The 13,885-nt window shown below is 35.4% G+C and overlaps 1 protein-coding gene across 7 annotated transcripts in view; it reads left to right on the plus strand.

The window, feature by feature from the left end:
* CNOT4 (CCR4-NOT transcription complex subunit 4) overlaps positions 1-13,885 on the plus strand; it is a 141,614-nt gene that overhangs the window by 59,776 nt on the left and 67,953 nt on the right. For all 7 annotated transcript variants that reach the window (XM_077770673.1, XM_077770676.1, XM_077770675.1 and 4 more), the window contains exons 2-3: positions 1,746-2,011; positions 12,485-12,682. In XM_077770673.1, the coding sequence (XP_077626799.1) occupies positions 1,838-2,011; positions 12,485-12,682 (372 nt within the window). In that variant the 5' untranslated portion in view covers positions 1,746-1,837. The remainder of the gene's footprint in view (positions 1-1,745; positions 2,012-12,484; positions 12,683-13,885) is intronic.

Raw genomic sequence — 13,885 nt, forward strand, 5'->3', positions numbered from 1 at the left:
TCTGTATCCCAAGATTTTTAAGAATTCTATTTTTTTTCTTTTTTCCTTCTAATACTTTAGTCTGTTTATTTCGATGTATAGCTCTTTAGATGATTTGGATTTGATTGTGGAGTAAGATATATGCTGTTTTTTTCCTTAAAATAGATAAAACAATTTTATTATTGTTTACAAACTGGTCTTTCCTTGCCATATTGATTTGTAATGTCACTTTTACCAAATATTAAAATCTCATAAATCCATGATTCTATTTCTAGAGTCTTTATTTAGGTTCATTGATCTTTTGTCTAGATTTGTTCCCATATCAAAATTCTATTTTTTTCATATCAAATTTTTAAAATTACTTTAGCTTGGTAGTCAGTTTAGTATCTGATGGAACAAATTCCCACATTTTCCCCCAGAAGCTTCAAAGCAATTTGTATGCATTTATTCTTTCATGTGTAAACTTTAGAATCAGTTTGTTGAATTATGTTTAAAAACAAAAACAAAAACAAAAACCTCTGTTATTTGTTAGGAATTGCATTATATTTTGCATGCTGTCAAAAATAGTGATTTCAACCTAATGTTTTAATTTACCATTGACTTGAAATTGTTACCCACATATTTTCAATTCTCCATAATCTAAAAAGATAAGTTAATTTTTTTAATAGTTCTTTTTTTAAGTTTATTTATTTACTTAGAGAGAGATGGCAGGGGCAGAGAATCCCTAGCAGGCTGGAGCCCAATGCAGGGCTCAAACCCACAAACTATGAGATCATGACCTAAGTCAAAACCAAGAGTCAGCTCAACCAACTGAGCCACCCAGGCACCCCAATAAACGATTTAATTTTTAAGAAGACTTTGGAATGTGGAATCTATTTGGTTTCTTCCCCCTTCCTGTTTTTTGTACAATTTTGTAGCATTACCTTAGAAATGTCTTTTATGTGTTTATCTTACCAGAAATTTTCATTGACATATTAATACATATTTGGTTGTATACATTGGGTTCTGTGGCATATTTTTTCAGCTCTCGTCTTTGTTTTCTGTGGTGAAGGTTTAATATTAACATGTGATTATAGATGACTGAAGCCTTTTCTGTTTCTTTAGGTTTATTTTGTAAACATGTTTATTTTCTGACACATTTTAGAATACTGTAATATTCCTTTAGCTATGTGGCAGCATCACTAGCTTTTAGGTCAAAGATGAGACTATTTAAAGTCTATTTTAGGGGCACCTGGGTGGCTCAGTCAGTTAAGTGTCTGACTTCGGCTCAGGTCACGATCTCATGGTTTGTGGATTCAGGCCCCGCGTCGGACTCTGCTTACAGCTAGCTCAGAGCCTGGAGCCTCCTTGAGATTCTGTGTCTCCCTCTCTCTGACCCTCCCCTGCTCACGCTGTCTCTATCGCTCTCTCTCTCACTCTCAGAAATAAATAAAACATTAAAAAAAATTAAAAATAAAGTCTATTTTAAGGATGTGTATTATTTATTCCCTTAAAATGTGCTGTGGTTTAGTACTAGATTAGTATTAAATGTTTCATGTAGAAAAAAAGAAAGTTCTTTTGTCTTTATATTGAGTGTAAAAGAGAATAATCCTAGACTTTTTATTTTGACATTCAAAAAAAAAAACGTCTTCAGAAGTCCATTCTGGAATCCCTTCTGAGATAATAGCAGAATTTAATATTTTCCAAATTCTTTGATAATATGATTTCCTGATGGTTGAAATGCCATTTTCAGTAGTAAACAGTATGTTTTGTTTCTTCTCATGCAGGTCTTTGAAGTTCTACAGTTTAGTTCTCAGTGCTGAACTTCCTTCTCCCTTAAGTTATTATAAACTTTTGCTGCTGTTCAATAAACGTGAAGATGTCTCGCAGTCCTGATGCGAAGGAAGACCCTGTGGAATGTCCTCTTTGCATGGAGCCCTTGGAGATAGATGATATCAACTTTTTCCCTTGCACCTGTGGCTATCAGATTTGCCGATTTTGTTGGCATCGAATTCGCACTGATGAAAATGGGCTTTGTCCTGCATGTAGAAAGGTAAATACTCCAAAGTAACTTTGTGTAGTTTTTTCCCATGCATATGAGTAAGTAGATTGTTTTAAATCCACTTACTCATCAGGTAAAATCAATCTACAAACATCAGACGATTTTGATATTTTTAAGATATAATGAAGTAGTATGACCTTAGTAAAGTCATAATCTCTCTGGTTGACCTTAGTTTTCTTATCTGGAGAGATTAACAAAATCAGTGGTACTAGATCTTTAATAAGAGAATTAGGAGTAGAGAGGCAATGGATTTAGATAGGATGGTGTGAAATTGAGAAAAAACACTTTCAGCTGGGCAGAAATTCACTTTAATTTTCTAGTACAAAATAGGGAAGACATTTTGATACTTAACTAAAAGAGGTCATGGCTTAAAATGACAGAGGAAATTGTGGTTCAGAAGGTAATGGTTACTCATTTGTTGCGGCCTTATGATAACCCTAGGCTGTAATGCTATTTCCATTGTACATTGAAAGTAGGCCTTTTAGGTGCCTTGTCTACAAGTATCTGTGGGCAGTAGGTCAGATTCAAATATAAGTCTACTGTGATTTTTAATCTTACTGGGTCTTGTTTAAATAAGCAGTCATAATAGTTACAGTGTAGTGACTTAATAGAGTGAATAGGATTGCTGCATTTTAGTTTGAAGGTGACCTAGGGCTTAATGCAAATATCTATATTTTGCCTTTGTTTTCCAGTGTCTCTTGGTATGATTTAAACTTTCTTCACTGCTTACTCATTTCAAAGAGCTCTGTCTTCATTACTACGAAATTTTGAGAAAGCATGCATGTGTTTTAGATACCTAGGATATTTATTTTATCTCTCAATTTTCTTACCAGAGGAATTCTGTCTCAGAAGGCAGTGCATTATCGAGTTGTTTTTTTAATCTAGTGAGCATGCATGCAATATATATTACATGAATGAAAAAAGGTTAGGTCTGTTTCAGTGTTAAGTAATGTGCATAATTTTATGTATATTATATATATACACACTTTATATGTAGTATATATAACATTTGTAATAGATATTTATAGTGTATATTTCTTTTTGTAGAGTTAATAAACTTTAAGAAAGTGAATGAAAAGTGAATGAAACCTTAATATTAGCTTTGGTCACAATTTATAGTTTGTGTTAGTAGATTTTAAACATTTAGTCATATTTTAAAAATTGGTTCCTGGTCATTCCTTAAGAAGACAATTGTATTGAACTATTTTAATGAAAGTGGTGACTTTTATTTAGTATAGCCCAAAACTATAAGGCTTGTGAATTTGACTTCATTAAGTTTATCTCTTTCTCTTTCTCTTTTTTTTCTTTTGGTGTGCTGTGAAGTAGAGTTTTAACAAAAAGACCAATTGTTAAATTGTCATAGAGAAAAATCAGTAATTTGGGGAAATGGCAAAGAAATTCACTTCAGTTTTGAGGAATTACCTAGAATCACCTTAAATTCTTAGAAAGTAGAAAAAAAAGTAGAAACATTTTAAAGATAAAACAAAATAATTTTTGCAAAGTTGATTATCAATATTAGGGTACCTTTCTGGGAAGACAAGCAAGTGTGGAGAATCTCAAAGACAGTAGGCCATTGGGGTCAGTTTTAAGAAAGAGACATTAGCTCAACACATACTCAGGATAAGGCTGCTGAGAAAAAATAAGAGTAGTGGTGCCTTTACGATTCTGAGGAAAACACCAGTGTGGTTGCTTGCGTGTTGCACTGAGGCAGCATATGGATCCAGCCCAACTTTTATGCCATGTAGCAGACAGACGCTCTCTTACTGGATCACTGGTTATAAATTTGGGTCAGAGTCTTAAGGTGGATGAAGATACCCTGGAGGCCCTAAGACCTCCTGTGCTCAGAACATGAATTATTGATACTGTCCACCACTTTGTCCTCTCTGCGGTCACAAAAGAGCATCCTGCAGTAAACAGAAATATCATTTATAGACTGGTTGACAGAGTTCTTACATGTAAAGGTTGCAACAACCAAGAATTAACAGACATTTCAGGAATACCAACATTATGAAAGCATAGCACAAAAATCAGTAAATAAAAGAAACTAACATAAGTAAGCTAAAAGAAAGAAACATTTAAAAGTGTCATTGATACTTATCAAACAGATAAAAGAATGGCATATCTATGTAGAAGGAACATTTCTTAAAGAGCAAATTAGAGATCTTGAAAAAGAACAGTCTTATGGGTGGGCTAAGAACAGAGTGAACACAGGAACAAATTTATGTATGTTAACTAACTAGAATTTAAATAAACATTTGAAAAGAAAGAGAAATTAATAAGTTGGAAAATTTTGCTGAGTATTTTTTTTTGCAGGATATAGCACAAAAGAGATTTAAAAAAATAGCATGAAAGAAAAGTTCAGCATAAAAAAGATACACTTTTCTCAAATCTGCTAAGAGAAGCTACAGAAGCAGTGAAATAAGAATGGGAACAAATAAAGAACCACTAGAAGAAAATTTCTTATGTAAAGCACTTGTCCTTAGAAGGGCTGTGTGAGTCTGAGGCAAGATGACTGGAAAATGTTAACATTATATATATAATTGTGAAATTTTAGAATATCTAGAATAAAGACAAAGTTCTAAAAGCTTATGGGAGAAAAATACATAGACTAGAGAGGAACAAGAATAAAACTGATACCATTGTTTCTGTTTTACAGAGAATTTTTTTTTCTGAATTTTTGAGATGAATAACTTTGAAGAATTGTCAATTTCATTCGTATGTAAAAGCATAAATCATTTTCCAGGGGTGCCTTGGTGGCTCAGTTGGTTGAGTGTCTGACTTGATTTCTGCTCAGGTCATGATCTCATGATTTGTAAAATTAAGCCCCGCTGACAGCACAGAGCCTGCTTGGGTCTCGGTCTCTCTCTCTCTTTCTCTCTTTCTCTCTCTCTCTCTCTCATGCCCAGCCCCCACTCGCTCTCAAAATAAACAAACTTAAAAAAGAAAAAAGTCCCACACCTTCCAGACATAGAAAGATTCATAAGGTTTGATATTCACCATACAGGATAAGTAGAAGAGATGGTGACTAAGGTTTTGGACTAAGCAGCTGTTAAGTAAAGGATGGCCATTGACTGAGATGAGGAAGACTATAGAAATAGATTTTTTGAGAAGATCAGGAATTAAATTTTAGACATGTTAAGTTTGAGCTTTCTATTAGAAATCAAAATGGAGACAAAATGGAGATATTGAATAGATAGGTGAATATTCAAGTTTGCTTCTGGTATAGAAACATAAATTTGAGAGTTAGTACATGGAATGTTATTTATAAAATAATACTGGCTGAGATCATGAGAGAGAGGATCAATAGAAAAGATGAAAGATTATCTAAGGGTGAGAACCAAAGCTCTCCACAATTTAAAGAAAGAAAAAAATCCCTAATGAAGAATTATGAGACAACCTCCTTTTGAGTTTCCAAGTTATAATTTTTAGCTGAAGCGGTTATTGTTAAGTCAGACCAGGAAGAATTTTTTTGGTTTCTTGTTGACTTATTATAACCACAACTGCTAGAACTTCTGCTTGGTCTCCTGAGTACTAGACCTTGCTCCTACTTGGCTGGAGGGGGTCATGGACAGCAGACAGTGCAGACCACATAGAGTCTTGGAGTCGGAGACCTGGCTTAGCCTTGCCAGAGAGTGTGCTGAGCATGCGTAGCACATGTAGTTATGAAGCTGCCTGTCTCAGGGACCAGCAAGTCTTTATGTCTCTGGGGCTTCAGTGGTTGTGTTAACACAGAGGAGCACACTGTTGCCAAGGCTTGGACAAGTCCGTGAAGTTGCCATTTATTCATAGCCCAACTCTGCTGGCAAGATGGCCTGCAGAGGCCACGCTGTGAAATGGCAAATTGAGATGATTTAAATAAACTTGGAGGTGCAGATGAGTTGGTTGAAGCAAGCCCTGTTTTGGGCTCACAAATGAAACCTGCTTGTTTGCATAAAGTTTGCTTGTTTGCTTTAACAGTTTTGAGAAGCAGGGAGGTGGGCAGGTTTTAAAAACTAGGAGAGTTTAATATTTCTGTTTGGTCATAGTTGCTGAGCCTAAAGGGATCAGAAGGACCTTAGTATTTCCCCAAACAAAGGCACAGGCTACCTGGTCATTCTCTAGAGTGCCTTTGTATGTTCTTTTAGTGCAGCATTTCTGAGAAAAATACCTGGGAACACAGGTACTGATGCAGCATCATACAACACTGACTCACAATGGAAACCATAGTGGCCAAGGAGACAAACAAAACTTTGTCAAAGTTACTGTTATTTTCATCTCAGAAGTAATTGGAAACATTGCATCCATGAAACAAGAACAAGATAGATAGTCTAAAAAAATTCCGTGAAGGATAAACATTATTACCGATATAAAGTATGATAGCAGAAATAGCTCAAGGACAGAGTCAGAAGATGATATTGAGAAGATCTCTTAAAAAGTTGTGCAAAACGACAAAGGAGGTGGAATATTTGAGAGAAGAGATAACTTTATTCAAGGATCTATCCAGGAGGTTAAATATCAAATAAGTTAGTGTTCTAGAAGTAGACCACAGTTATACAGAAGGAAAATTATCTTCAAAAATATGATTGAAGAATATTCCCACGACCAAAGGACGTATTTTCAGATTAAAGAGGCCTATCAAGTATCAGGCACAAACTTTTTTAATTTTTAAATAACAGAAAACTGAAAACAAAGAAGTTCTTCAAGCTTCCAAAGAGGAAAAAAGTAGGTTACACATGAAGATCAGGAATCAGAATCATTTCAGAATTCTCAAAAGCAAGTCTTAAAAAAAAAAAAAAAAAAAAAAAAAAAAAAAANCTTAAAGCTAGAAGATACTTCTGAAGGAAATTTATTTTATTTTCCTAGAACTCCATATCTGCCTGTTAATTGTGAAGGTACATGAAAAGACATTTTCAAACCTGAAAGATCTCAAAAATTTTTTTACCCTCCGTGAATTCTCTCTCAGGAATCTCCTGCACAATACACCCCACTAACATGAAGGAATGAAGAAAGAGAATACGTGGGATAAAGGAAAGAGGTGATCAAACATAGTGGGATTCCTGAGATGACGGGAAAGATGACAGCTATGCCTCGTATCAGGAAGGAGAGCCAACCCAAAATGTGGCAGATCAGAAATTTGCAAGGGGTGGCGGTTTACAAAAAGATAACATTGAGAGGACACTTAGTGTTTTAAAAGAGAAATATGTTATGAGGCCATTGCAACATTTAAATGGAGGGGATTTGGTGGTTGAATTAGTAAGAAACATGTAAAGATCTAATCATGGCAAACAAAAGTTGTGCTGGAAAAGAAAAGTCATCATATGATCCTACATGGCTCAGATATGTTGTAGGGATTGAGATATTTCCCCCACTACCGATATATTGTTATAGCAGCTTTTGTAGAAAAGACTATTCCTTCACTGTTGAATACTTTTGAACTCTTTCTTAGAATTGATTTGTTCATAAATGTGTAAGCTTATTTCTAGAATACATTCCACACATCCATCCACATACTTATTTTTTATAGAATTTATTTTGGGCATATATAAGACCTTAGCATTTCTATATAAGCTTTTTATTTAGTATGCAATTTTATCCAGAAAACCTACTGAGATTTTGATTGAGCTTGAATTGAATAAACCAGTCAATTTGAGGAAGAATGACATCTTAAAAATGTAGACTCATCTAGTTCATAAATAAGGTTTATCTTTGCTTTTTTTTTTTTTAGGTTTTTTAGGTAGTATAGCATGTTTTGTTATATTTACCTGTAACTATTTTTATGTTTTTTGAGTTTTGGCATGTGATATTTTAAAAATTCCATTTTCCACTTCATATGTAGAACAGTTGATTTTGTTAAATAGATGCCATAGGCTTTTCTACATAGATGATCATGTCTCTTGGAAATATAGACAGCTTTCCTGCTTCTTTTCGAACCTTTATACTTTTTAGTTTAGTTTTGATTTGTTTTTATTTTTTAATTTTTTTGCCTTATTGCACTGGGTAGCCCTCCAGTATAACATTGGAATAAAGTGGTAAGAATAGATCTCTTTGTTCCCAGTCTTAGTGAGAAGGAGTTGAGTATTTCACAATTAAGTATGTTATTCCCTGTGAGTTTTTTGTAGATGGTTTTTATCAGGTTGAGGATGTTTCCCTTGCTTTCTGAGTTTTTGTTATTAGTGGATGTTGCATTCTGTCAGATGCCTTTTCTGCTTCTTTTGAGGTTATCATGTGTTTTCTTCCTCATTCTGTTGAAATGGTGCTTTAGATTGATTGATTTTTGAAACAGCCTTCCCTTTCAAGGATAAACCTCATTTGATCATGATATATTACCCGTTTTATTTTCAGTTTGCTGATGTTTTCAGAAGCTTTTTATGTCTGTGTCATTAGAGGTATTTATATGTGGTTTTATTTATATTGTTTTTAGATTTGGTATCACAGTAATACAGATTTCATAAAATGAGTTAGGAAATGTTTCCTCGCTCTCTATATTCTGAAAAAGATTTCATTTGATTGGTATTACTTCTGTTTTATTTCCTCCCCAAATTCATTATTGACCTGGACTATTTCAGAGTGTCTTTATTGGAGAGCTGCGGATGGAAATTAACTATCACAGGATTCGTCTATGTAGATTTCTGGAATTCTTTCTGGGCTATTTCCCTCTTTGTGATACTTTGCCCTATAAATTTCAGTTGCCTTAGCCTCTTCAGGTTTTGATGACTGTCACTTCTGCTCAATGTGATTGTTGGCCTTAGCCACAGGTCCACTCAGTGCTAGAAGAGCAGAAAGCTGGGACAGATACTGATAGTGTTCATCTGTCTTGTTTCTTTTCTCTCAGAATAGATTTGCTGTTCATTACCTGTTGTTTGATGTCTGAAGACAGTTATTTCATATATTTTGTCTCATTTTCTAGTTGTTTATGCTGGTAGGCCTGGTCTGTTACTCTGTCATGGCTGAAAGTAGAAGTATATCAATAACGTTTGAACTTTATAATAATGTAATTGTGAATATTGACCTGATCCAAATGAGAGCAGAAGATTAGAAAGTAGAGTTGACAGGTGCCTGGGTGGCTTAAGTTGGTTGGACTTCCCACTTCAGCTCAGGTCATGATCTTGTCATTCCCGAGTTGAAGCCCCACATCGGGCTCTTTGCTGACAGCTCAGAGCCTGGAGCCTGATTGGATTCTGTCTCCCTCTCTCTCTGCTCTTCCCCCACTCACATCATACTCTATCTCTCTTTCAAAAATAAGTAAACATTTAAAAAGTTAAAAAAATACTTTGTTAAAAAAGAAAGTAGGGTTGGAATGTATGGTTAGGCTGGGTGAAAGCTTGATTTGGCTTCTGCTGGATACTGTAAACATTGCCATTAGGGATGCCTCAAGCATAATGGTCTTTGGTGGGTCCAAGTAAAAAGATCTTAGGTCTCCAGGATGCAGATCTTCCCTAAGATTGATTTCAACAACTGATTTTCTTCTATTCCCTTTTTGTTTTTTTTACCTTGTTCTGACTTCTCTCTAGCTTGTTCTTATCCTGAGACTAGCAGAGCCTTTTGGGGACAGGCTGGGTCTCAGCTTAACATGGAGATGATCTCCCCAAAGACTCTTCACCTTGGGCTGGCCCTGGGCTTTGAGTGCCCTCCCTCTCTCCCCATTTATTGTTACAGAGACTTTACACTTCCTTCTCTGGATTTTGACTTTTATACAGAAATTGGCTTGGGACTTCCCCACTGCAGATCGTTATCATTTTTAAGATATTGGTTAAAAAATAGAGCTTTATATAGTATTTTTCATCATTTCTAGCAGGAGGAAAAGTTAAAGCTGTAAATGCATTTATTGGGAAACAGAACAAAAATGAGTGAGCTTACTTCAGGTTAAGAAACCAAAAAAAGAGTAGTAAACATTGTGATAGTGGAAGCGCAGGGATTAAGCAGAATTTGGTAAAATAGAAAAAAATTAACATTTCACTAAAAGTTAGAGCTGGTTCTCTGAAAGGCCAATAAAATAACTCTTGGCAAGTCTGATCAGAAAATAAAGAGAAGAGACATAAAGATACAGTAGAAATCGAAGTGGGACCATAACTACACAGATGAAAGAAATTAAGTGATTATATTAGAGACTACAAACACCTTAATAGTTTGGTAGTCTATCATCAAATTAACACTATTAAAAATGTTTTACACATTAAAACTGCTTTTCCATAGGTGACATAACACACAATAATATATTTAAAGAAAAATCTCCTGCTAATAATTTTTCATTTGATTCTATATTCCTAGAAAATTAAGTTTAGTGTGTGTTTCAGGCAAAAAGTAGACCAGATGTATTTTTCTTTATATGCATTTTCAGTACTATTGTTGCTCACTTTGTAGGTCACACTCTCTGCAGTTACTTAGATTATATGTTTCTATCTCTTTTTTTTCCACCTCCCTTCCTCAACTCTTTGTATCAGCTTCTTAATTTTTCTGTCACTGGGTTTGCAGAGGAGGTATTTATGGGGTGTGTGTGTGGGGGGGGTTAGCAGCTGCCATAGAATGCATGCTTTTCCTACTTTCTGTGAAACCTCTAGAAAAGTTAAGATCTTTTTAAAAGGAAAATTAGCAGTGCTAAATTTTCAGTTTTAGAGAGTAGCTTGGTGTTCATTTGGCAAATATTTATTGAGCTCCGAAAATGCGCACTAACTACTAGCTTTATATTTCATCCTGAAGAAAGACTTGGGGTCAGACAAAAGTCACATGGGTCACCAGGTCAACTGTTTTATTTGCCTCCCGCCCAAAAATAAGTTGGAGTATGTCAAATAGGACCAATCAGCTGTAAGACTCAGATTTTTTTTTTCAGATTTTTAAATGTGGAAATCAAATGGTATGGGTGCTTACATCCTGCAGGACCACTAAGAATTAATGTCTGAATATTAAAGAACAGGGTTTTTGGAGACCTTAAGTGATACTGCCAGTAGAAGCTGAGGAACATAGAAGTCTCACTTACCTTTAGCATTAATCTGAGTGTGTTCACAAATTTGAGGGGTTTGATTTGTTTTTGTGTTTTACTTACATATGAAAAGATGAAAAGTACCTTTATGTTAAAAGCATAGGAAGGTTTCAAGCTTTTGGGTACTCTCCACTCTACCTAGTTCCCACTTTTTTTTCTGGATGTCATCATTTCAGTTAGCCCTGACTCCTGTATTCTCATAGGCACAATTTTCCGTTTCTGGGATCTCTGCATATCCACTTTTAGATATGATTGTATTTAATGTGTCCCATCTTCCATTTATTATTAACTTTTTATTAGTAGTAACAATAACTGACTTAATGAATGCTTATGTATAGGACACAGTTTAAATCACTTTATAAACGTATTTCCTTTTTTTTAACTCTTATAGAAACCCTTTTAAAGTGCCGTGATTCCTATTTTAAAGAAAGGATGACTGAGGCAGGCAGGTCACATAAATTAGCCAAGGGGTCTCAGATGGTAAAGAGGAGCGAAGATTCAAAGCCAGGCAGTATGAGTCCACAGCTCTTATTCAGGCCACCGTTAGCCTTGGCATTAACAGTAGGAATGAAAACAGTATCATAATGACGACAAAAAAAGGAAAAAATTACGACAGTGTAATTGCTACTATTTATTTGAGGGATTACTCTGTGCCAGTCATGATAATAATTGCTTTATTAAAAATTTTTTTTTAATGTTTATTTATTTTTGAGACACAAACACAGAGAGACAGAGAGACAGAGACAGAGTGAGAGGGAAACACAGAATCTGAAACAGGCTTCAGGCTCTGAGCTGTCAGCACAGAGCCTGATACAGGGCTCAAACTAAGACTAGACCAAGAATTAATTGAAGAATAAGCACTTCGTTAATCTTCTAACACATATTGGATTTTCATTAAATATTTTTGAATATAATATATAAAGCCATGTTTAGATGAGGTAACTTAAACTCTTTGCCTCTTATACGGCACCTTGGATGCTTAATTTTCCTGTCAACTCTGTTGGATGCTATATGGAATACCACGATTGTATTTTTTAAAATTATAGAACCTTTGTAATTCTGGAGTATTTAAGTTTAGACTATTTGCTAAAAATGGTCTGTGCTAAGCTCTAAAAACATAAGTATTTTAAAAACTATCTTATAATTTTAAGTTTATTAAGTAAATAATATTTTAAGCAATTAAAAGATTGAGAGGGGCACGTGGGTGGCTCAGTTAGTTAAGCATCCTTTTCTTGATCTTGGCTGAGGTCATGATCTCACAGTTCATGAGTTCAAGCCCCACATCTGACAGCACAGAGCCTGCTTGGGATTCTGTCTCTCCCTCTCTCTGTCCCTCCCTTACTTGCACTTTTTTTTCTCTCTCTCTCAAAATAAATAAAGAAACTTAAAAAAAATTGAGAAAGGGGAGATGTAACAACCACATAACCATCATCCAGAATTTGATCGTTTATTTATATAGCTTATGTCTTTATTTAATGCTAACTTCTTTATTTGTTTTGTGCTTAAAGCCATATCCAGAAGACCCAGCAGTTTATAAACCACTCTCCCAGGAAGAATTGCAAAGGATAAAGAATGAGAAAAAACAGAAACAGAATGAGAGAAAACAGAAAATATCAGAAAATCGCAAACATTTGGCTAGTGTACGTGTTGTACAAAAAAACCTCGTCTTTGTTGTAGGTCTATCTCAGCGCCTAGCAGACCCTGAGGTAAGTCCTCTTGTGTTTTCTTTTTTATTCTTGCTAATCTTATTTGGAAATAACAGCTGACCTTGCCTATTTGCAGGATTCCCCTGAAATTATTAAACCTTAGGAGAGAATGGGAAATGATTTTTTAATTTTCTCTAAGAAACCAATGACCAGTTGTGATCTTAGGCAAGTGTCTTAATCTTTCTTGGCCTCCTTTTCTTCAGTTGTAAAATGAGGTGGTTGAACTAGATCTCTAAAATCTCCTTTAGTGCTAATAATCTGTGAATGTTAGATAATGATTTTCTTTTGCTATGAAGGCTGGCATGTGACATGACTATTCTGTTCTTTCTTCTTCTATGTAGCTGTATAAGGATCACCCTGGACACGCAGCTACATGAACCCACTAGAGAGCTGTATTTTTTTAACCCCCCCCCCCATAGTGATTCTTGCTTCTAGAAGAGTTAGAGAACTGCTGCTATGCCATACTATCATTCTTTATTCACTCATTTCAAGCCAGTTTAGGGGAAAGCAGGAGAATTTGATGAAGGAAAATAATGGACCAGGTTCCTTGTCATTTGTTTAGAGACAGAGCAGACCTTATTACCCCCTTTGTTTATTACCTCGTTTTTCTCCTTTCACAACCAGCACTGTAAGAGTAATGCTGAGCTCATAACTTTCCGATACCCTTAGATGTATATCTGCTAAGTTTTTGTTTCTGATGTATTAGCAGGTGCTGACTAGATGGAGGGGAGGGCAGATAGAAGCTGATTGACAGCCAGAGTGTTTACTTCAGTAGGAGAAAGTTGGATTTGGAGGATCTGCCAAAAGTACTCCCCAAGAAGAGTTTGGAGTAATATTCCTCATGGTACCCATTACAAGGGAAGGTTATAGTGAATATGCTTAGGGAGGTGGGGATCTTCAGACTTGGCTTAGTGGGCTAACGGCCCCAGAAGAAGGAAATTTAACGAGTGTAAAAATTAAGTTTACTATGTATTTGAGGCTGTGAAGGGCTTCGAAAGATCAGCAGAAGAGTAAGTCAGGAAGACCTTACTAAGAAGCCTTTTCTTATTGGTAATAAACATAGAGGCAACTCCAGAGTTACTAGGACCTAAGTCCAGGGCTGCTGGCACCAGTGGGTTGCACGAGTCCTTTAGGAGACCACATTCCTTTCAGAGCCAGCGGGGCCTGGTCTAGAGTCCCACAGGGAAGGACTTCAGTAACGGC

The sequence above is a fragment of the Crocuta crocuta genome, unplaced genomic scaffold (genome assembly GCF_008692635.1).
Source record: "Crocuta crocuta isolate KB4526 unplaced genomic scaffold, BGI_CrCroc_1.0 scaffold266, whole genome shotgun sequence".
Taxonomy (NCBI): Eukaryota; Metazoa; Chordata; class Mammalia; order Carnivora; family Hyaenidae; genus Crocuta; species Crocuta crocuta.